This window comes from Populus alba, chromosome 5 (genome assembly GCF_005239225.2).
Source record: "Populus alba chromosome 5, ASM523922v2, whole genome shotgun sequence".
Lineage (NCBI taxonomy): Eukaryota > Viridiplantae > Streptophyta > Magnoliopsida > Malpighiales > Salicaceae > Populus > Populus alba.
Genome location: NC_133288.1, coordinates 7,661,059 through 7,682,580, shown reverse-complemented (window position 1 = coordinate 7,682,580; position 21,522 = coordinate 7,661,059). Strand labels below are relative to the sequence as shown.

At 34.4% G+C, this 21,522-nt stretch overlaps 3 protein-coding genes and 1 long non-coding RNA gene across 5 annotated transcripts; 1 reads left to right on the top strand and 3 right to left on the bottom strand.

Annotated features, from left to right (window-relative positions):
* LOC118054091 (uncharacterized) lies at window positions 1–3,143 on the bottom strand. The gene is made up of 3 exons (XM_035065534.2): window positions 2,672–3,143; window positions 1,805–1,993; window positions 1–1,121 (listed from the first exon to the last, which is right to left on the bottom strand). The coding sequence occupies exons 1-3, from the start codon at window positions 2,846–2,848 to the stop codon at window positions 564–566; spliced, it is 924 nt and encodes a 307-aa protein (XP_034921425.1). The 5' UTR covers window positions 2,849–3,143; the 3' UTR covers window positions 1–563.
* A 3,628-nt stretch (window positions 3,144–6,771) lies between these two features.
* On the bottom strand, window positions 6,772–10,038 carry LOC118054092 (uncharacterized). 2 transcript variants are annotated; one of them, XR_012169897.1, is made up of 2 exons: window positions 8,135–10,038; window positions 6,772–7,099 (listed from the first exon to the last, which is right to left on the bottom strand). It is a non-coding gene; the product is annotated as an uncharacterized lncRNA (long non-coding RNA). The 2 variants fall into 2 exon arrangements; XR_012169896.1 differs by having other exon boundaries at window positions 9,550–10,038.
* Window positions 10,039–13,287: 3,249 nt separating this feature from the next.
* LOC118054095 ((1S)-1,7-diacetoxy-luvungin A aldo-keto reductase) lies at window positions 13,288–14,914 on the top strand. Its single transcript, XM_035065539.2, has 4 exons — window positions 13,288–13,698; window positions 13,818–14,061; window positions 14,175–14,354; window positions 14,555–14,914. The coding sequence occupies exons 1-4, from the start codon at window positions 13,379–13,381 to the stop codon at window positions 14,777–14,779; spliced, it is 969 nt and encodes a 322-aa protein (XP_034921430.1). The 5' UTR covers window positions 13,288–13,378; the 3' UTR covers window positions 14,780–14,914.
* Window positions 14,915–15,191: 277 nt separating this feature from the next.
* On the bottom strand, window positions 15,192–21,030 carry LOC118054094 (nucleolar complex-associated protein 3). The gene is made up of 13 exons (XM_035065538.2): window positions 20,760–21,030; window positions 20,494–20,678; window positions 20,230–20,414; window positions 19,410–19,618; window positions 19,208–19,310; window positions 18,901–19,064; window positions 18,438–18,576; window positions 17,512–17,688; window positions 17,290–17,426; window positions 16,710–17,039; window positions 16,182–16,321; window positions 15,989–16,086; window positions 15,192–15,876 (listed from the first exon to the last, which is right to left on the bottom strand). Exons 1-13 carry the CDS (start codon window positions 20,918–20,920, stop codon window positions 15,373–15,375), a joined length of 2,532 nt encoding a protein of 843 aa, XP_034921429.1. The 5' UTR covers window positions 20,921–21,030; the 3' UTR covers window positions 15,192–15,372.
* Between the last annotated feature and the right edge of the window lie 492 nt (window positions 21,031–21,522).

Sequence of the window (21,522 nt, the reverse complement as noted above, 5' to 3'; positions counted from 1 at the left end):
TAATAATAATAATAATAATTAATAACCGGATAAATGCTTCAAGATTATGATACATATACAAATGATGGATATTATGTTCTTATAGAAAGTTGAAGGTTACAAACTGCTACTCTAATAACAATTATAGCTCAACAAGTTTTCAGTTGACCCCTTGCCCCTCCATCCTTGCAGGCTGAAACCAGGGCTGGGAATTTCTGTAATTTGCAAAGAAAGATGCAAAGCATATCACCATCAACAACTACTCAACTTCTTCACCTGATCATGCGGGAATGTAGAGCATAAGAAGTACATCACCATAGCTAAAACAGGGAAACTTGCTCGAGTAACAGGTAGAAGATCTCCTGTCATTGCTTAAGCAAGGGTCATATTTCAACTGTTACCAAGCTTAAATGCATGTCAAAGATGGAGTATCCCCATTTTCAAAGTTTTGGCATGATAGAGCCAACAGAGCTTCCTCATCTGCCCCTGTCCAGTTCCAATATCTTGACTTCTCACTGTGGTCTGATATTAGTTAGATTGACATTTCTGTCAGATACTGTGCATTCCCCTTTTCACTTCACTGATCACACACCAGATGTTCTTACACGGAACCGATATTGAGGCTGAGAATCCTCCTCCTCCTCCTCATCGTCATCTTCACTAGAGTCATCCTCAACCCTGTCCCAACGTGCATAATCCAGAGTCGAGTGTCCCTTTGGTTTTGGGATTGCTTGCCATCCATTAGAATTCTGTTTAATTGATTCTTTTGTCCTAGTATCAGCTTCAGCAGGAGCAGTGTTTCTAGGCTCAGCCTTCCGCTGTGCTTGAGCAATAACTTCAGCAGTAATAGTTTTTCTAGGCTCAACTTTCTTCCTAGCTTGAGCAATAACCTCAGCAGCAATGGTCGTTCTTGGCTCAGATTTTTTTTCTGTACTTTCCACAGAAATCTTCTTGATGTCTGGTGTTTTATGAACACTAACTTCAGCATCATTTGTAGTCTGACAAGGCTCATTTTTCTGATTTATATCTACTAGTGCAGTTGCTGCGTCTTGTATTTCCACTTGTCCACACGGTTCTGCTTCATGTTCATCTTCTTCCTCTTCTTCTAACTCCACTTCAGATTCAGGTATTGGAGCAAGAGACTTTCCTTATGCAAAAAAGAAAAAAATTATTTAACTCACATTCAGGACAATAATATCTAAAAAATCACAATCTTCACCACAAAACATTAGTCAGACTAGTCTCAGTAACACAATAACAATTAGGAATTTGGTCATATAGAATCCTAACCATTTCCATGTAATGCAAGGCTAAAGAAGTAGTTCTTCTTCAGCCTTCCAAATGCATAGCTTAAAAAAAAAGAAGGAAAAATAGGTTTGCCAACAAGAAAGCCCAACTTGTAATTCCCGAACAGCCCCCAAATTTCAACTCTTATAGAGCACAAGTTTAGCATCCTTGCACAAGCACCAAATCAAAACAAACTTGGACCTCTACTTGTCATGTCAGTCAACGGGGGCATCTCTCTATAACAACTACGTAGCCTGATAGATTAGCTAACAATGATCAAAATATTCCTTCTAAGTAGTTTAGGAAAGCTCCCAAGACAAACGGAGAATCAATATAAAGACAGGTTATGACTAAGGAAAATGACCACTTGTATTGCAGATCATTAGTAAAATTCGCCACAATATTATAGCAGAGCACATCATTGGGCCTCATGTTCCCCTTCCAATTGGTAAAATATACATGATTTTTTATATCCTAAATTATATTGGGGGGGAGATAATCTTCTGAAAATAAAAAGCAGAGAGGGTGGAAGGTATACCAATTGTGTCCTCAGACGAGCTTCAAGATTCTGGTAAACTTCTGATGAAGGATTCAACTCCATCAGCCTATTGACATCAAAGAGTGCTGAGGTGTACTCCTTAAGGGTGACTAGCGTCTGTGCCCGCAACATCAAGGCTCCAGTGTGATTGTGATCAAGCTCAAGCACTGATGTACACTCCTCAGCTGCCTAAAATAAAATCATCAAACAACAGTAAATGTTGGTAATATTCACCAAAAAACAAGTTTCAAGGAAGCACTTCCATACAACAGAATAAAATCCCTATCCAATCTTCCAACCTCTTACCACAGCCATACTATTCTATCTTAAAAAACATTTTTCATTATTAAGTTCTCCCAATAATAGTCCACACACGAATTCCTCCCTTTCTTTCCTATTTCTCCAATAAATTCACCTCCAATATGGATAGCAGATACAAGAAATTTTGGTAGAGACCAAGCGATTTTTTAATTATTTTATTATTTTGATATTGATGAATCCAGGCATTTTATGTCTCTTAGACATATTAAAGGCCATTCTAGATCGAAATTTGGTTTCAAAAAATCACAAAAAACACTTTTAAAATCTACAGTCTCCTCCTAATTCCCATAAGCCCAGTTCAAAAATCTCTATAAAAAAAATTATCAATATAGCTATTCTACATCAAACTTCAGTGGTAAACAATCAAAACCCAGAACTAAAACATCCAATCTTCACATAACATAGCACTTTCTTGCATAAAAAAGACGCCAGCCCATCAAAAATCAGAATCCAAAAATCCAAACTGTACATCACAAACCACTTCCTTGGCATAAAATAACAAGAACCCTTTATTTCGAAATCATTAAAAAATATAATAGTTGATACCTTTTTGAAATCATGCAATTTCAAATAACAAGCAGCTCTATTACTATGCAAAGCAATCTTTTGTGGCTTAGTTTTAGCCATGGAAAGTGCCTCTGTGTAAAATCCAAGCGCTTCCTCGTAGTTTCCATCTCTGTACATTTGATGTGCTCTCTCAATCTTGTTTGCCATCACCACCATCAAAACCAACCAATCTGCACCCTTCAAAATCAAGAACTAAGATATTCAAAAAATAAAATAATGATGACAAGTTGACAACTTTTCTTGGTAGAGAGAAAGAAAGGAAGATGAGCAATAATAGGGAGAGAGAAAGGGATGAGCAATTATAGGATTATGATGAGTGAAGCTTAAGAAAGGGTTTTGTTTTAGAATCTACTAATTTTTGTGTTTGAAATCTGATATTAATCAGTAATTAACGAGAGAGAGAGGGAGATTTATAATGCGTGGGGTGTTTTTTCTTGTTTTGAGTTTGAAATTGGGGGTAAGTGGCAAGATGTGGTCTGGGGGTCAAGTGAAGGGACCCGTTAATATTATATCTGGTCCCTCTTCTCTCAAAGTTTTATTAGTTTGATCCTTTACTCTTATTTGTCTTTATGGCATTCTTGGTTCTGTATTTATAATCATTAAAAATCATCCTTAGTTAGAGTTATATCACAGGGATAAAACACTATTAGGTAAAAAATAGACATGTGCAAGCGCTTTTCACGGGTCGGTATCTTTTCTCCATTTATAAAATGATGTTTAGATACTGGCGCATCTCAAACAAAAAAAAAAATCAATAATTTAAAATTAAGTTTAATAAGTTAATTTTATTTTAATTAGATAATAAAAAAATAAAAATTATAATAAATGGATAATTTTTTTTTTAAAAAAAAGATCATGATACCTTAAAAAAGAATTGGAAAGTAAAAAATTGAATAAAAAACCAATCTTAGCTAACTTGAGATTGTGTTATAAACATGTAATTTAGGTAATAAGAGATGATACAACCTGAGTTAACCCTTAAAATTCATAATTTAGATAATGAGATCAGGATAACCCGATAAAAATTAAAGAAAACCACAAAATTTTTTTTTTTTTTTTTTAAAAAATGTTAACTTTCGTTAATTTTATAAACTTGTGATTTGAGTCATTAAACTATAAATATCATACATGAAAAAAACAACACAATCCCCACCTAATCAAACATGGAAGAACAAAATTAAAAAAAAAAAATTAGACAAAGGGATCTAAAACAAAAAATAATAGTTAAAAGAATAATGATGAAAATGAAGTTTAATAAATAAATCAAAGGGCAACTATTTTTTTTTTATTGGACGATTAAATTGAAAAGAAAAATAACCCTTACAAAATAAGAAAAATTAAAAAGAATAAGAAAATTGAAAAAAAAAAAATACACCATTGATTTTGGATTGAAGAGTGGAATTAAAAACCAATAAAACTCTTATAAAAAGACCAAAACAAAATATACAATTGAAAAAAATAATAATCAAATTGAAAAAAATAAATATATAAAAAAATTTTAATTGAAGAACTGAATTAAAAAGGATTTGTTTTTTACAAAAAGAACAATGACAAAATTTGGAAATCAAAGAAAAAGAACCAAAACTAAAAAAATCATAAACAAACAAGAACAATATGCAATTTGAGGGTAGGAAAGAGAAAATAAAAAAGATGCATCTATTATAAATCACATAATTTTTGCCGACACGTGGTGCATCAAGAGGAAGAAGAAAATATAAAGATATTTTCAACAACATAATAAAATAACAGTTTTTACCATCAAAAGGTATCACACAAGTTGTTTAAAGTGCGCTACATCTTCCAAATGAAGGTACATGCTAACAACTTTTAAGATTTTAGTATTGCTTAATTTATATTGAAAGACCATGATACTCTCAATAAAATAGCAAATAACAAACAAAAAATACAATATGAAAAAGACATGAGAGGCACATGATTGAAGTATTTTTTTTTTTAAAAACCTTTGAGGGCATTGAAGTAATTTTAGTATCTCTGGAGTAAAAAACTAAAATTGTACCTGGAGGGATATATTATATCTCCAAAGGCATTTTAGTATTTCTTTTGTTCATAAAAAAAGAAAAGAAAAGAACCATATTATTCGATTAAAGAGTAAAATCACCATTGAAATCCTGGGTGAAATGAGTATGTTCCTCCCCTTTCCCTTTTAGTTTCTTTTATTAATATTAATTTGAAATAATTTTGTGCAATGAATCATTTAGGTAATTACCCAAATTTATTCCATGTAAACTCGGATAAAGATGCAAAAACTAAGATATCCAAATCAGCAAAATCTTATTTTATTTTAAACTTTAAATTTTTAGATATAATATTATTTAGAATAAAAAATGCAATGCAATTTAAAGGTTTGTAGTATGCTGTCAGAGGTTCAGGCTTTTAATTGTATATTTTTTAGCTTAAAAAAATTAATCAATAATTAATTTAAGATAATCAACTGATTTTGTTTAATATCTTTTTTCCAGTCATGAAGTTTTAGTAAAGAATTATTTAATCTAAAATAATATCTATATTTTATTTATAAACAACAAATTTAGATATTCATATTATTCATTATGTTTTATATATATTCGAGTATTCATTATTTGATTATAATTTATTATTCAAAATAAATTTTTTAAAAAAACAAGTAATACACATAATATACACACCGATGTAAAATTAAATCTTTTAAAAATAAAAAAAATATTTTTTAATATGTTTTTTTTAAATATACTTTAAAAAATAATAACTACTATAATAAAACAAAGACTATCTTAAGGCTATTAAAATTGATTACAAAACAGAAGTACAAAAGGTAATATTAAGCTAAAGAAAAGTAAGGGAATCAAAGTAAGATAAAGCTGAAAGTAGAGGGATCGAATGCACCATTCGGTCCATTTGGCGGAAAGTTCTAAATGGGGGACAAATGGAGACAAGCAACATATTGAGATGAACTTGCGCCTTTAAGGCTCCCTTTCTTGTTTCTCCATTTTTTTTATACTTAAAGTTTATACATATCAACTATCACTCTAGATATTTGAAGTTTTTTGAAATTAAAGTCAAAATAGTTTATCGTGTATTTTAGAATGTGATTGTGGTTATATTTTAAATATTTTTTATTAAAAAATATATTAAAATAATATTTTTTTTATTTTTAAAAAATTATTTTTGACATTAGCATATTAAATTGATTTAAAAACACTAAAACATATTAATTTGAAGTCAATAAAAAAATAAAAAATTTAATTTTTTTTAAAATCGTTTTTAAAATACAAAAACAAATAAGACCAATTTTATTTATCAAATCATAACATTTAGCATATAAAATGATAAAATTTCTACTAAATTTACCGAAATTTCCACTAATTTTTTTTTCTGGTTTCTCTACTATTGTAATATTCTTCAATAGTTATTGCAAGTGTTTCACGATAAAATTTAATTTAGAAGTTTTTGAAAATACACATAATAATCAAAATATTACTATCCACAAAGGGCACTTTTTTTTTTTGTTAATTCTCATTTTATGAGGGCATTTAGCATTAAGAGAGAATAAGAAAAGAAAATTCATGGAAGCAGCGGCTGAGAACATGCTCGTTAATCTCCCATTATAAAACACTTCTGAAGTAGTTGAACCTTCCATTCCATGTGCAGTCATGTTGCTAGAAGTTTCAAATAAATGCTGTCATCATATTGGCCCAACTCAACCTCTCTGTACATCCTCCTTAATTACAGTTTTCTTCAATAATAAAACCGTAATCACAACTTTCTGATCGGACAAAAGTTACATCAGAGCTTAATTCTACTACAAGAAAGAAGAATGTTACCTTAACTGCTCGATTAAAATTCCTAACATTGAATTCTTTTTCTCCCATCAAGTACAGACAGCACGTTTTGTAGAACATCAGCTCCGAGGCAAAGTTCCTGATCTGCGCTAACTATGAAGCACAAGTTTTACTAAATTTCCATTTCAGCAGTCCATATATATATATATATGTATGTATGTATGTATGTATATGTATGTATGTATGTATGTATGTATGTATGTATGTATGTATGCTAGAATCTCCAAATGCATCTATGAATAGGGAGGCTGGTACGTCCAGCTAACTTCCAATAATAAGCAGAAAACCTCAATTTCTTTCACACGAGAGTTTCCACCGGGCTTTTGCCACAAATTATTTTGAACTACAGCTCCTTCTTACATAAACTAGCTAAAATTTCAATTTTGATATTTTTTTCAGGCACTCAATTCTGCATGACAAACAAGGGAATCATCAGCAAATGTACTTCCATCCATGGTCACCAGCAAACACAGCTCCAATTGGCAAGCCTACAGCAAGAATTTGGAATGCTTCAGTATTCTGGGGAAGACCCCATAAACTTCAAATGCCCCTTGATACCCTGTGTCAGCTAAACTATGCAAATTACAGAGCCATTATAGCAAGCGAATACAAATAAGCTATACAAGAAAAAAAAAAAACGCAAACAAAGATAGCTAATAGCATGTAAAACCAGTAAAATGCTAATTCACCGATGTCTAAAGGTTTTGAGCTTGAATTAAGCACTCCAAAGAAAAAAGAAACATTTGTGATAAGAAAAAAAGGGTTGCAATGGCAGTCGAATCTATAATTAAGTTGCCAGAATAATCAAAGCAGCATCAGCTAAACTATGCTTCAATGGCTAATCCTTATTTACAAAATCCACTGATTGATGAAGTGTATGCATAAGAACCAGGCTGCAAACCCTCAACAGCGAGTCTAGAAAATAGTTCCCTTGCCTCTTTAAGCTTCCCAGACTTGCACATACCATCAATAACAATGTTGCTGGTTAGCAAGTTGGGCTTCACCACGCTTCTTTGAATATTTTGAAATAGTGCCAACGCCTCATCAACATGCTAATTATAGTTTTTCCTCCCCATTATAAATTACCTGGACATTTTTCAAAACTTGAGTACACTTGTACACTGCTTAAATAGTTAGTCTTCCATTCCATGGGGACTCATGTAGCTTGCATTTTTAAATAATGCTGTGATCTGCTACCATATTAATCCAACTCAATTTCTAAATACAGCATAATAAATACAGCTTCTTATATAATCATAACTAGAATCAGAAGTGGTAACATGGCAGTCTGATTGTGCAAAAGTTAATCACACAACTTAATCCTGCTACAAGAATGAAGAAGTTTACCTACAGCTGAAGCCTGCAGGATTTAATTTCTTCACCTTTTCTAACTTTGAATCATTTCCATTGAGTACAGACATGAAAATTTGTAAAATATCAGCTCCAAGGCCAGCATCCTAATATGTTGCTATCAATGGAGGCAAAAGTTTCACTAGATTCCTTTTCCAGCAGTTAATACAAGATGGGCAGAATTTTCACATGCTTCTACAAGTAGGATGCAGGTTCATTCAGCTTAATTCCAATAATAAGCCCAAAAAATCACCTGTTTTTTTGGAATTACAGCGTTCTCTTGTATACACCAGCTAAAGATTCTGGCTCTAAGTTGTCAAATGGTGTTGCGATACAAACAAGGGAAGCACCAGCAAATGTACTTCCAGGGTCATGATAAGTTATCGCTGAAGCAACTCTTCAAGTCACCATGCAACTCCAATTGGCCTTGTAAATTTTGGAAGCCATTATAGAAAATTTCCCGAATACAAATTAGTGAATTATGACCGAAATGCATTCAAGGATTCTTAATAGCATGCAAACGCAGTTAAATGCTAATTCACTGATGTCAATTAATTTTTGAGTGCAAAGCACTACAAAATGAAATGGAGGTTTTAGCATGGAAGAGGGCATAGTGGTGGAATGGGGCCCTGAGGTACAGTGGAAAGAAGTGCGTTGATACTCTTAAATCATCCAGTGATCATCAATGAGGAATTATCTATCAGGTCAGGTACTTTGAGAAGAATGCTCTCCTTCTTCGTCACCTTATAAACTAGATTCAGGATTGGTTTTAGGTTTTCTTTCCTTCTTCCCTTTCCATTTCTTCTATTTCCAGGTTAACTTAACTTCCAGAGGATTTTCAGATGTAAAACAGTTTAACCAATGGTAGGACTAAATTTTGTCCGTGTGCACGAGTATATAAACATGCTAAATGCAATTTCTAAATTCCAAACAATCAACATTGACCACAAAATCCAACACCAGGCCTTATCATTAATAGTTGATTACTTCATTGATGACCAGCAGAGCCCCTGCATCATAACAAGCAACGTGCCAGAACCCTAAAATATCCATTTTTTGCCTGCATATGGCCTCTTCAGCTTAGATGGGTCCACAAAAGCTTCAGCAGGTGTACAGGTAGTAGTGAAAGAGTGAATTCTTTAGCCAGTACTTACATCAGGGTTTTGAGTTTCTTTGGAACTTCCTGCCAAATTTTATAGCCGAACCATTTGGTTCCATTTCAAAACTTGTAAAAAACAGATAATGATACTTAACGCTTTGCATATGGGAAACACTACAAGTCTTAAACATTACCATATTTCCATCAGGGAACCATACTACTTGTCTAGTGGAATGTATGAAGCAATATGCTTCTGATGGAAACAACTGTTGGACGCTAAGATTCTAAGAGTACCTCATAAAGGCATTTGAATGCGATACCTTTTTTGTTACTTTTAACTATAACCCGAGAATTAAAGGATAAATTATGGTAGCAGAATCCAATTATATGACAGTAGCTGTTTCTTTTTTCCTTCAATTGAGCACTAATGAGAATTCACACCCAGTCGAAAACAAGACAAGGGATGCTGGACTTTGTGCAAAATCATATCATAAATAATATATGAGATGCGGTGGAAATAGAATCTACAATTAATCAAGTCAATATCAAGTTTTCAAAGTTTACTTCACCTTGGCAACCTTCAGAAGGCACAAGTAATTGTTTTAAAGCAGGACTCCCATCAACAGGGAATAGATCTCCCAGCAAGGTTTTGGTGTCAGAATCTGCAGAGAATCCACGATTGACCATTTCATTGAGTTTCCTTGCCTTTGATGTATCTTTGTGTAGGAGAAATCCTCGGATTATGACATTATAAGAGCAATAATTTGGCATGCAGCCATCTTCTTCCATTTCTATAAGAAGCTCTCGTGCTTCAATTACATACCATTGATCGATAAGGGTGTTGGAGGTTCCAAGTCTGGCTAAATATCTCTACTTTGAATCTCTCGAAATAGTGCCAAAGCCTATTCAATGTACCCTTGTTTGCAATAGCCATCAAGCAAATTAGTGTAAGTTTTTAAATCTAGAGCATGGCCAGAAGCACGAATGTCCCTGAAAATCTCTTATTCATCACAGATCGTCCATACTTGACAGAAGCCCTTTATGAAAGTATTATAATTAACTATACCAGGAACAAAGCATTTACCAGAGATATTATATCATTTTATAATTCAGGTTTTAAAATAATAAAAATTCATTTTAAAATTATATTAAACGTAGTTCTATTTTTTATATCTCTATATATTTATTTTTAATTAAATTCATCTTATCTCATAAGCTTTAAAATATTAACCAAACATAATCTAAGTATAATATCATATTTGTTTTTTTAAAAAGAAAAAACAAATCACTGAACAGATGAGTAATTTTACTATTTAACGGTTAATTATTAACGTTCCCAAGAGACTTGACGTGACGTGATAGCAAAAAATTTGAGATTTGATCAGTAGGTTTTGAGTTCAAATCAAGGCATGTATTTTTTATAAGAGCTTGAAACAACTAGTTAGATTTTTACTAGCTAACCTGAATACATAAAATAAGTTTTTTGAGGTGTGGGTTTTCTCAAATAAAACAAAAAGTGATTATTAACTATATGAATTTATTAAATAAAAGCATGGCAACATGGCCCACAATTCTGACTTATTTCCAGGCCGATGTCGTTTTAGTCTAGAAATCTGCCATCGATCACTTCGGCCTTTTCTCTTCATGGGTCCCAGCCCAAAACATTGCTCTTGCAATAGATTTAAACTTGGTGGACCGTACCTGGAGCAAGAGATCAGCAGCAAGGTTACGGCAACAAAATAGCATGATGGTCTGCAGTCTAACCAGCAAGAAAAGGCATCGGTCCGATCAAGGGTAATATTCTCGAGAATTGGACGGTGGACTTGGGGTTTAACCACCTAAAAAAAGCATGAACTTTGGGACTTAGGGTAATATTCCCGATCATACGATAAAGTATAAACATTTCGAAATTGTGTGTTTCCTTCTCTTACATCTAAATCCCAGAAGAGAAGAGCATCTGAGCAAGCAAGCAAGCTGGACAATGGCAACCGAGGTTGGGAATTGTAGCCGAAATTATTAGAGAGAGGGAACTTAAGAAAGAACACTGGGGGGTAGAGAGATTAACAAAATGATTGTCACTTTATTAATCACTGCTGTTTAATTTTATTCGCAAAAAGAGGTCCTTTCTCCAAAATATTCCACAGTTCCTGCCACAAACAAAACGTGGGTGCACAGTAACTCTGCAAAGTCAAGAGCATGTCTAGAAGTCACGTTGTTTTTCGAGACACTGAGGGAGACATCACAGACAGTACATTCTTGTCTCGGTTGTTTCATGTCATCAATTAGCTGTAAAACCCTTTTTAATTAATTATTCTCCTGTGTGCAGCTATATCTGCCAAGTACAGTAATTAATGGCCATATATATACTTGAGCAAGATGTTTAAAAAGAGGATTACGCTAGCTCATCTCTGAGTAATTCTGCAACCCAAGCTGTCCAATTCTGCATGCCTCGGTGCTTTATGTTTCTCTAGCCATGTTACTTTGGGAGCCCTAACCCCTACGGTGGCCAAGAAAAACCATGCAAATCAAGGACGGTGGAGAGCCAGCTTGAAGAATAACCCATGACCATTTCATTAGGAGAAATACACTTTCTTTCTTTTGAAAAATTGGAAAAAAATAAAGAGTATTTGCAAAGTGCTAAGAATTATATATTTGGAAAAGGTAAAAGATGAAAGGAATGTGAAGCCAGCCACCTAAGTCAATAAAAGTGAAAGCAGGTGAAGCCATCCACAATAATTATAGGCACCAATTGGTGCCACTTGCAACACCAATTGTGCCACTTGCCTTGTTTTTGTTTTTTATAAGACAAAGGTAAGGAAACTTGTCTATAAATAGGTTGTATCCTTATCTTATATGCACATTAAGATATAAAAAAGAAAAGGGAAATGAAAAAAGAGTAATCCCACAAAATTATAAGGTATTTGTAAAAGAATAAGTGATGTGTTTTCTTCTAGTAATAAAAATATTCTTAATTGTTTTTCTATTATTTGAGAGAGGTTGTAATTTTCACATTACTTAGTAAAATCCTTCTATACTTGCCCTGTGAATGTAGCCAAATTAGATGAACCACGTAAATTTTTAGTTGTCTTATATGTTATTGTTGTACTATCAACTCATCCACATTGAGTTATATTATATTAATCGCAGTCAAAATTGGATTTGAAAAAAGAAAAATATTTATCCTATCTCTTGCTTTTTATCTTATCGGGTTTGCATGTTAGTATCTTAACAATGAAGAATGAAAAAAAATAAGTAAAAAATGATTTTTTCATTAGCAAATAAATAATTATAGTTTATTTAAACTTATATTTTTGAAAAAAAAAAAAAAAAGAGACAGAAAGAAAAAAAAAAGATTTATGATAATTGGGGATAGTCTCCACCCAATTGAACATATCACTTTCTTTTTATTCTTATAAATAAAATCATGTTCTCTTAGAATTAAAAAACAATATATACACCGAGGCTTGTAGCCCAGCGGTGGCAAGGGTTTTCTTGCCTCTACATCCTGGGTTCAAGCCTCAGAGTATACGCCTGTCACCCCTGCGGTGCCTTACATGTTCACTGGGTTTGCAGGATGTTCAGTGAGTCGTGAGATTAGTCGTTGTGCGCGCAAGCTAGCCCGGATACCCACGTAAATAAAATAAAAAAAAAACAATATATATGTTATTGTTGTACTGTCAACTCATCCACATTGAGTTATATTATATTAATCGTAGTAAAAATTGAATTTGAAAAAAGAAAAATAAAGAAGAAAAGAAAATATATATTCCTCTTTCAAGTTGGATTATAGATGCACCCATTAATTTTTTTCCAGTGGCACAACTCCTAGACTAAAGAGGCATGAAGCCAAAATAAAAAAAATAATCTTAATATTTAATTTCTTATTTGAGTTTTCTTAGACCTTAAACTATATAATAAGTGGTTGATGTTTCTTATTTTACAATTTCTTTGATCTCCGATCTCCATTATCATTGTAGATCATTTAATACTAAGGTAGCTAATACGTACCAATTTCATGGTAAGAGCATTTGCAAAATGTTAATATATAGTTAACTAAAGTCTTTTAAAAAATATTTGGCGTATAAACAAATCGAAAGGTAAATTATTAGAGGAAAGAACGAAAAGAGAATTAAGATATTATTCTTAAATAAATTACTACAATTTATTTGAATATATTTTCTTAAAACAAAATGTGGACGAGAGAGAAAGAAAAAGTGAAAGTAAAAAAATACACTATTGTGAACCGGATTTAATAACTATTGACGTAAAACAATCAAATTTAAAAGCGTAACACACCGCATAGTTGGAAGAGATGTTCAGCGTAAGAACCATAGCACCTAGTTCTTCACTATAAATATGTTATGGGGCGTACAATATTTTTGACTATCTGTACAGAAAATGGGATCTAATATTCCAACATCCACCCTCCGTTCAACCGATAGAACCATACCTCTTTTAGGTTATGGAACTGCCGAGTATCCCTTTGGTGCTTCCATTGAAACCATGAAAGAATCCATTCTCCATGCAATAGAACTTGGTTACCGGCACTTTGATTCAGCTTCTCTTTACCAGTCTGAAGTACCTCTAGGTGAAGCAATATCAGATGCTTTAAGATTAGGTTTAATCAAGTCTCGAGATGAGCTCTTTATCACTTCCAAGCTTTGGTGTAGCGATGGACACAAAGATCTTGTGCTCCCTGCGTTACAAAAGACACTCGAGTAATTACAGCAGCTAGCCTGTTTTTTCTTGATTTCTCATGTATTTTGAAAATCTTCTTCTTCATTTTTTTCTTGTTTTACAAATTTCTCCATCGTTGGTGTGATATATATTCTTGCAGGAATCTTCAGCTAGAATATCTAGATCTGTATCTAATTCACTGGCCTGTGAGCTCAAAGCCAGGAGAATATGTGCTTCCAGTGAAGGAGAAGGACCTTCTTCCAATGGATTTCCGGTCTGTGTGGGAAGCTATGGAGGAGTGTCATAAGCTTGGCCTGGCAAAATCCATTGGTGTGAGCAATTTTTCATGCAAGAAGCTCGAGAACTTGCTTGCCACGGCAAAGATTCCTCCTGCAGTCAATCAAGTGAGCTATTTATTAATCTCATCCTCAAATTCACTTTTATTCTTCTTCTTCTTCTTCTTCTTTTCAGCTGCCATTTAACCTTGAAATATTGATATATGATTTTATTTTACAAGGTGGAGATAAGCCCTCTTTGGCAGCAAAAGAAGATAAGAGAGTTCTGTGAGGAAAAAGGTATTCACGTTACCGCTTACTCTCCGCTGGGAGCGAAAGGAATGTTATGGGGCACCAACAACGTCATGGAGTGCCAAGTGCTGAAAGAGATTGCTGCTGCTAGAGGAAAAAGTATGGCCCAGGTATACAAACATACATATACATACATACATATCCGCATGTGAGTGTCTTTACTAGCTAGTAGTATCTCACCACACCAAAGTAAGTATATATTTTCAATACTATCTTTGGGTCACTCAGCATCTTACACGTGTAATTGTTTGGACTAAGAATACGTGCAAGTAGTGTCGGAAGCTAACGTAACTGGTGGTCGTGTGTGAAGATTTGTCTTAGATGGGTACATGAACAAGGTGTGAGCGTGCTTGTGAAGAGCTTCAACAAAGAGAGGATTAAACAAAACCTGGACATATTTGACTGGAAATTGAGCCAAGAAGATTTGAAAAGGATAAGTCAAATCCCGCAACAAAGAGCATACGTGGCAGCTGAATTCGTCTCCGAGAAAGGCCCTTACAAATCGGTTGTGGAGTTTTGGGATGGAGAGATTTAAATAATGTATACATCTATCTTGTTGTATCTCTTGTGCTTGTTTCGTTGGATAATCTCCTGTTGCAGTCGCCCATGCGCTGTTGGTTATTTTTCTTGTTTTGGTTCTTCAATATTGTCTTATCGATCTTTCTATTTATTTCTTTCATCAAATTTAACTTTTATTTCTTGCTAATTCTACTTCAATAGTTGAGTTGATCTAGCGAAGATTGAAAAGCCGACGCAAGGATGTGATACTGGACATGTGGATTTCCATCGCCCATGCAAGCCTATAAAAATTCTCTACCTGCATAGGAGATAAAATTGGACATTTCATTTATAAACCCAACCAGCTCCGAGCTCAACGCCTAGGTTTTGGGATTTCAAGTTGCTCGAGAACCCATTTCTGTTCATAAGATTAGGGTTTTGATTCTGGAAGAATAAATCTCACTTTTCTAAGCAAATGTTTTCTATAGTATTCTACAATTAAATCTTAAAAGTATTAGATAGTGGAGTGAAAGCGGGAAAAGGAAATAATATATATGTTTTCTTCTTCTTTGCAAATGAAACAAGAACGATGTCAATTGCCATGCCGTGCTAGACACTTCCATTAAGATATCAAACTCCCTTCCCTCCAATCTTGATTCCTCGTCTAGCGGTTTTTTTCTTTTGCTTCTTATATTCTTCAAACAACTGCAAGGCTGACGTTGTCCGATCTAATTCAGTCCTCAATTTCTCACTCTCCTTGAAGTCACGAAGAAGACTGAAATGATCAGAAAGTTTCTTTCTCAACTCATCTTCGTCGAGTGAACCTGTGCTGTTCACATTTTCTTCTATGCTAGCCAATCTGGAAGGCCCACTCCCTCTTTTCCTCTTGTTATTTGATTTTCTCAAATCGGATTTTGGGTTGAATGACTCTTGTTCAAGTGACAAATCCCTAAAGGCTTGTTGAGGAGATGTGGAGGCGAGATAAACTTGGTTATGAGACGTGCTCATGGTTGAGATGCTTGAAGCAATTGTTGAAATGGCTGGCTGATAATGCTTGCACAGAAGGTTGAGTTCCCAGAGAACGGAAGCAAGCGCCCCACTTAAATTAGGATCTGTTGCATATGGCTGATACTTCTGCAGGGGGGGAGGGGGAGGGGGGGTTACTATTGAAATGAAGCTGGGGAAAAAGAGCACAATTAAATTAGAAACTCGTGTATTGTTGACCAGAAATAGAAAGAAAACTTACTGCAATGGAGCCAGAAACAGAGCCACCTCCTGCATCATTTTCCAAGAGATTCCGGCATTTGACATTTTTCTGAAGAAGTTGCTTTAAAGTCACCAAAGCTTCAAAAATTGCAAATACAGGTAAACAAATGAGAAACAAAATCAGGGGAAACTATTTTAGCGACAAGTTCTTTAGTTGTCAAATAATAGCATACCCGCCATGGATTCCGCTGATCCAAAGCATAATGAAAATGTGGCCAATCGTTTTACAAATGCAGCTGCCTTTTGCATGTCATGCTGTCGGTCTTCAAAAAGCATAATCTTCAAAGCTTCCACTAGCACTTCACCCTGATCTCTGCAAAATAGATTACAAACAGAATGAGGAAGCTAAAGATACTGATGCATGAGCATATAAAAAAAATAAAATCTATTGTCACTATCACACAATTTGAATACATGCATGAAGTCTCATATCCCCACTCAAAACGCATGCAGATAACCAGAAAAGCACAGGCCAAAATAACATAATAATCAAAGCTAATGAAAGTAGTAAGATGTTCTTATATCTCTCAAGGCCATTTCTTAGACTGATCATCAACTGAATAAGTTGGTAAATCATAGTTCTATGACCAAGCATTTGTACCCAAGCATGCAAGACATACTTTATTAATGCTCTCAAAGAAACTGCGATAGCATATAATTTCCACAACAACGTTTTGCTATCCAGTATGCACAATACAAACCTTCCAGGACGGTACTCAAGTATGAGGTTGTACAACTGCACAAAGAATCCCTGTAAATCCACATTCAGGGCATCAAGATTGCTCCTCATCACTTTAAAGGCGACAATGCAGCACTGGAGGCGTTCAGATACAGTCAGACCCTTTGCACATTTCTCAGATGAATTGTCAGGGCTACTACCACCAGCAGCAAGCTTTTTCAGATAGTTCATAAGGTCTCCGATGTAATCTAGGTCAATGAAATGAGTGAACTTTCCTAGTCCATTCAGACATGGAGCAAGCAGCGGGTGGGCGCCAGATTCACCAGCAACTGAAGTACCATTTGCTTGAGAACTGGGAATAATGAAATAAATAAAACGTGAGGAAGAAGTTTCACATGAAAATCAATCAAAGTTAAGTACTAAAAATAGTGTTAGAAACAATGCCATTGCCATCATTTAAGCGAGTTGCACTTGTCAACCTTTTAAGTTGCAAATTAAAAAGAAAAAAAGAAAAAGAAAGAAAGAAATAATCGGTATATGTAATGATGTCATAGAGTAATCCAATCCCCCACTTAAAAGCTATTTTATGTCAAAGAATCAACCTAGCTGCGGTTGACTGCATGACATGCTTCAAGATGCGGAAATATGTTTCAAATACAGCGGAAAGCATATCTGACTGCATCTTCCTCTGCTCCTTCACATCTGGGGTAAAAACAGCAGACTTATAATCTGCAGTAACCTGTGTAAAGCAATATAAGGGTGAATGTCTTGGCCATTATTAATGCAAAACAAGAAACAAGTCACTGTTTTTTATGAATCAATACCTCTTCTCTCATCTTTGCCATCAATTCTTTCTTACTTCTTTTTCTGTCACTTTCTTGCAGTTGACCTGGCTCCTCAACATTCTTTCTCTTTCTATTTTTCTTATATTTAACCTTGCTTTCTTTGTCTGGTTCTTCAGGCTTCCTAAGATCTTCATGAAATGACAATGACATGAATACCTAAGAGGGATTGACAATAGAAATGATTAGGTAATGATTGGATCAAATGGAACAGGAAGCTTGCTGCTGGCAATGGTCAATAATGTATCTGGAAATTGTCCTTTTACACACCATCAAATTACATCCATAATATTAAGTGTGAAATAGCACCTAGGACGTGTTAACTAGCTTGTTATATTTTCCAATGTAACTCTCCATGGATCATGCCCACTTCATATTTTCCTCCAAAAAATCCATTATGCAAAGAGAAGGGACTTTATTTCAAAACGTGGTCAAACTATGGAAAACAAAATCATCAAACTTCAAAACCACGTCAAACATTGTGAAACATGATGATTAAACTCTTTTGCATTGCTACTCAATCCCCTTATATAGCCCCCAACCCCCCCCCCCCCAACCCAGCTAAATGCTGGACTTAGAATTACATATGATCAATTGACATGAATTGAAATCCAGTTCAAAATACCAGCTAATAAAGAGCCGATTAATGAAATCAAAGAAAACCTATTTCTGAAACAGAACCACTTCAGTCGATTATTTTATTGTCCAGACAGGGAAAGGACACACTTCATTGGTAAAATGATTTAGTGGAGGAATGCTAGGTCATTACTAGTTACATATCATGCAAAAACAACTAAGAAAAGCCATCATCTTACACCTCAACAGAATCAGAAATCAGTGTAAAATTGTGAGCCTTAACATGATCACATATCATGCAAAAACGACTATGAAAAGCTATCATCTTATACCTCAACAGAGTCAGGATGCAATTGACAATTGAGAGCCTTAACATGATCAGCTATCAATTCAACAGCCTCAACAGTAGCAGCACCACCATGTTTTCCCTCATTGACAAAAATTGACTTAATAGCAGAACAAGAAAGCTTCCTGCAAAAAGCATAAAATATAGTAATTGTCTTCATAGTGGTAATGACAACCACATTGGTAAAGGACATAGTGATAAAAAATAGCAATTAATTACTGAATGCATAAAATTTTATATTAACACTTTAATCAAGGCTCCCCTTCTTCTGTGATTCTCTGCAAACACCAGCCTTCTGTTTCTGCACGTGTTTGATTTTACACTATCTTAAAATTGTATCCATGCTTCAAACTTTGCAATTTAAATCTTATTACTTTAGTGGCCCCGCATTATAGTAGAGAGAAGATTCAGACAATACAATAATAAAAGAAATAAGAACATTGTGAAACCTTATGACATCATCTTGGGAGCCTATGTTTTTTACAACAGCAGCTAACAAGCTCTCCCGGAAGTTGAAGTGTGGAACAGCTTCAAGCAAAGTACAAATGCAGCGAACAGCCACATGCTGAAACTTGGACTTTTTTTCTAACAGTACCAGCTTTTGCAAGTATGCCTGTTAAAGAGTATCAAACAGAACCATTAAGAAAACAAATCAGAGTATATCATGGTGAATCAACAAATATTCAGGCTCAAGCAAGAAATGTCAACCGGCCCAAATTTTGTAAAAGCAGTTATAAGAAAGAGTCCAGGACAAACCTTGTACACAGATAAAAGTGTTGATTCATAGAATCGCATCTTCTTAACTTCCTTGGAAACTTTCATTTCTAGCTCTTTTTCAGTGGGAAGCCTAATCCGATAGCTGTTCACAACAGTAGTTGGAAGTTGCATTAGTTTTGCAGGCTAGGAAAGAAATGTTATTAATAAATCAATAAACCACAAGAAAACAGCACAGGCCTACCCTGGAATAATATCTTTAAAAACAGCCAACAAGGATAGCAGTCCAAGTTTAATAATAGCATCATCATCATCAAGACAAAACTGTAGCATCTCTTTCAGAGATTTTATATTGGACTCTGGGTCTGCCAGCAAAGCTATTCCAAGCTCTGCAAGTTTACGTTTCTTAGTTTCAAATGTTGCTTCAGCTGTGAGATCTTCTTTCACCTCAGCCTAAGAAAAAACACAGAACATATTACAAGATGAAACACAGATAATAAGTACAAGAAATCCAGTCTGCTCCAAACAATTTAACTAGACAATTATAATCTATGACTAGAATGGTTGCCGTTCCAACATGATCCTAATACAAACACCAAATCCTCTTAGGATGACCAAGAACATATAAGTTTTACTAGGAGAATAGCTTCTACATAGAATTGCATAAGAGATTCCTTACAGGAAAAAAAAGGGTATGTTTCCTTTCTTTCAGTAATTCAATTACTTTACTTTTAGAGAGTAAATACGTTCAGGAAGAAGGAATGCGCAGTGTAAGATACATTGTTAATAGTCAGACAGGTATTCTACTAAATCAAAGCTAAAACCTCTAGCTCTCAATAGAAATAATGAAATGTCGTGTGATAAAATAAAGCACACATGTATACCATAGACTCTACGCAAGCAATCACAACATAACAACCTATAAAATGGAAAAAACCAAATACTTACAAAGCCACAAACAAGCTTACTTCACAGAAAGATTATACATTAGCTTATTATCAATATTTACATGTAATACAGCAATCCGCAATACACTATATATATAGAGAGGGGGGGGGGGATACCAGCACAGCCGCCTGCGACGTTGCTTCCACTTGTTCAGTATTCTCCACTTGCTTCCCTAATTTCTTCGCCTCTTTCTTACTCTTCTTCAATTTCGCCCTCCTCTCTGTTTTTGTCAACCTCACTATCCCCTTATCCCCGCCACCATCATCCTCCTCCCCCCCATCTCCGCCTTTTTTCTCCGCCACTGCAACAAGAACATCAAGATTAAAAACATATAATAACAAAAGAAGCTTCTCATATCAATAAATAAATTAGTTAATTACGCGTCCGGTAATAAACTTGTCCGTCCAAACTCTTCACCGGAAGCGCATCAACACGATCGACTTCCACTCTGTTCTCCTTCTCCTTCTCCTCCTCTTCTTTCTCTTTCAATTTCTTCTTCTGTAACCGCCTCTCGTACAATCTTTCCAATGCATCTTCTTTCAAATCCGCCACGCGCGTCACATGCCTTGCCAAAATCAGTTACTATTTAGAAAACTAAATTAAAATAACAATAATAATAAGAAGAAGAGATTAATCGATTAATTACTTGGTGATGGAAGTGGTGTCTAGGCCAGAAACGAAGCCGGCGTAATCTAGATTCTCGTTGACGAATTGTAAGTCCTCGTCGGAGACTTCGATTTCATCGTCTGGTACTTCCGGAGGGAGTTCCGGTGGGAGAATTATTTTCTGCTTGTTCTTCTTTCCCATTGTTTTAGCAGAGAAACGGCACCGTTTGGGTTGGTGGAGACTTGAGAAAGCAAGTAAAATGAAGAAAGAATGTGGGGTTTAGGGTTTAAGAGTATTTGAGTTAGTTAAAGAAGACTGGGAAAGACGGAGCCATGGAAGTGGTGAATTTAATGTGGGCTTTATGGCCAGGTTATTCCAAGAAACCGTAAGCCCGAATAAATTACTTGTATAGCACTACCATTGCCCAAGAAATGAATCTCAAATAGGCCCAAAAGTGAGTTTCACGGGTCTCAACTCAAATTATGGGAGATTATGTCAATAGTGTTTGAAATTCAGATAATCCTTGTTTTTCAAAATATATTTTATTTAAAAATATATTAAAAAAATATTATTTTAATTTTTTATCTATCTTGAGTTTTACATTAAATTATCTAGGAATTGTCTTGACATAAATTTTTCATGTATGATATAGGATTTAATAACTTTGTTTTTTAGTAAAACTATTTTTTATTTAATTGTCTAGTTAAATTGTTTTTTTTTTAAAATAAATTTTTTTTTTTAAGAGAATGATGAAAATAAAGTATGAATATATGATATAAAAAGTAAAACGATCAATTTAATAA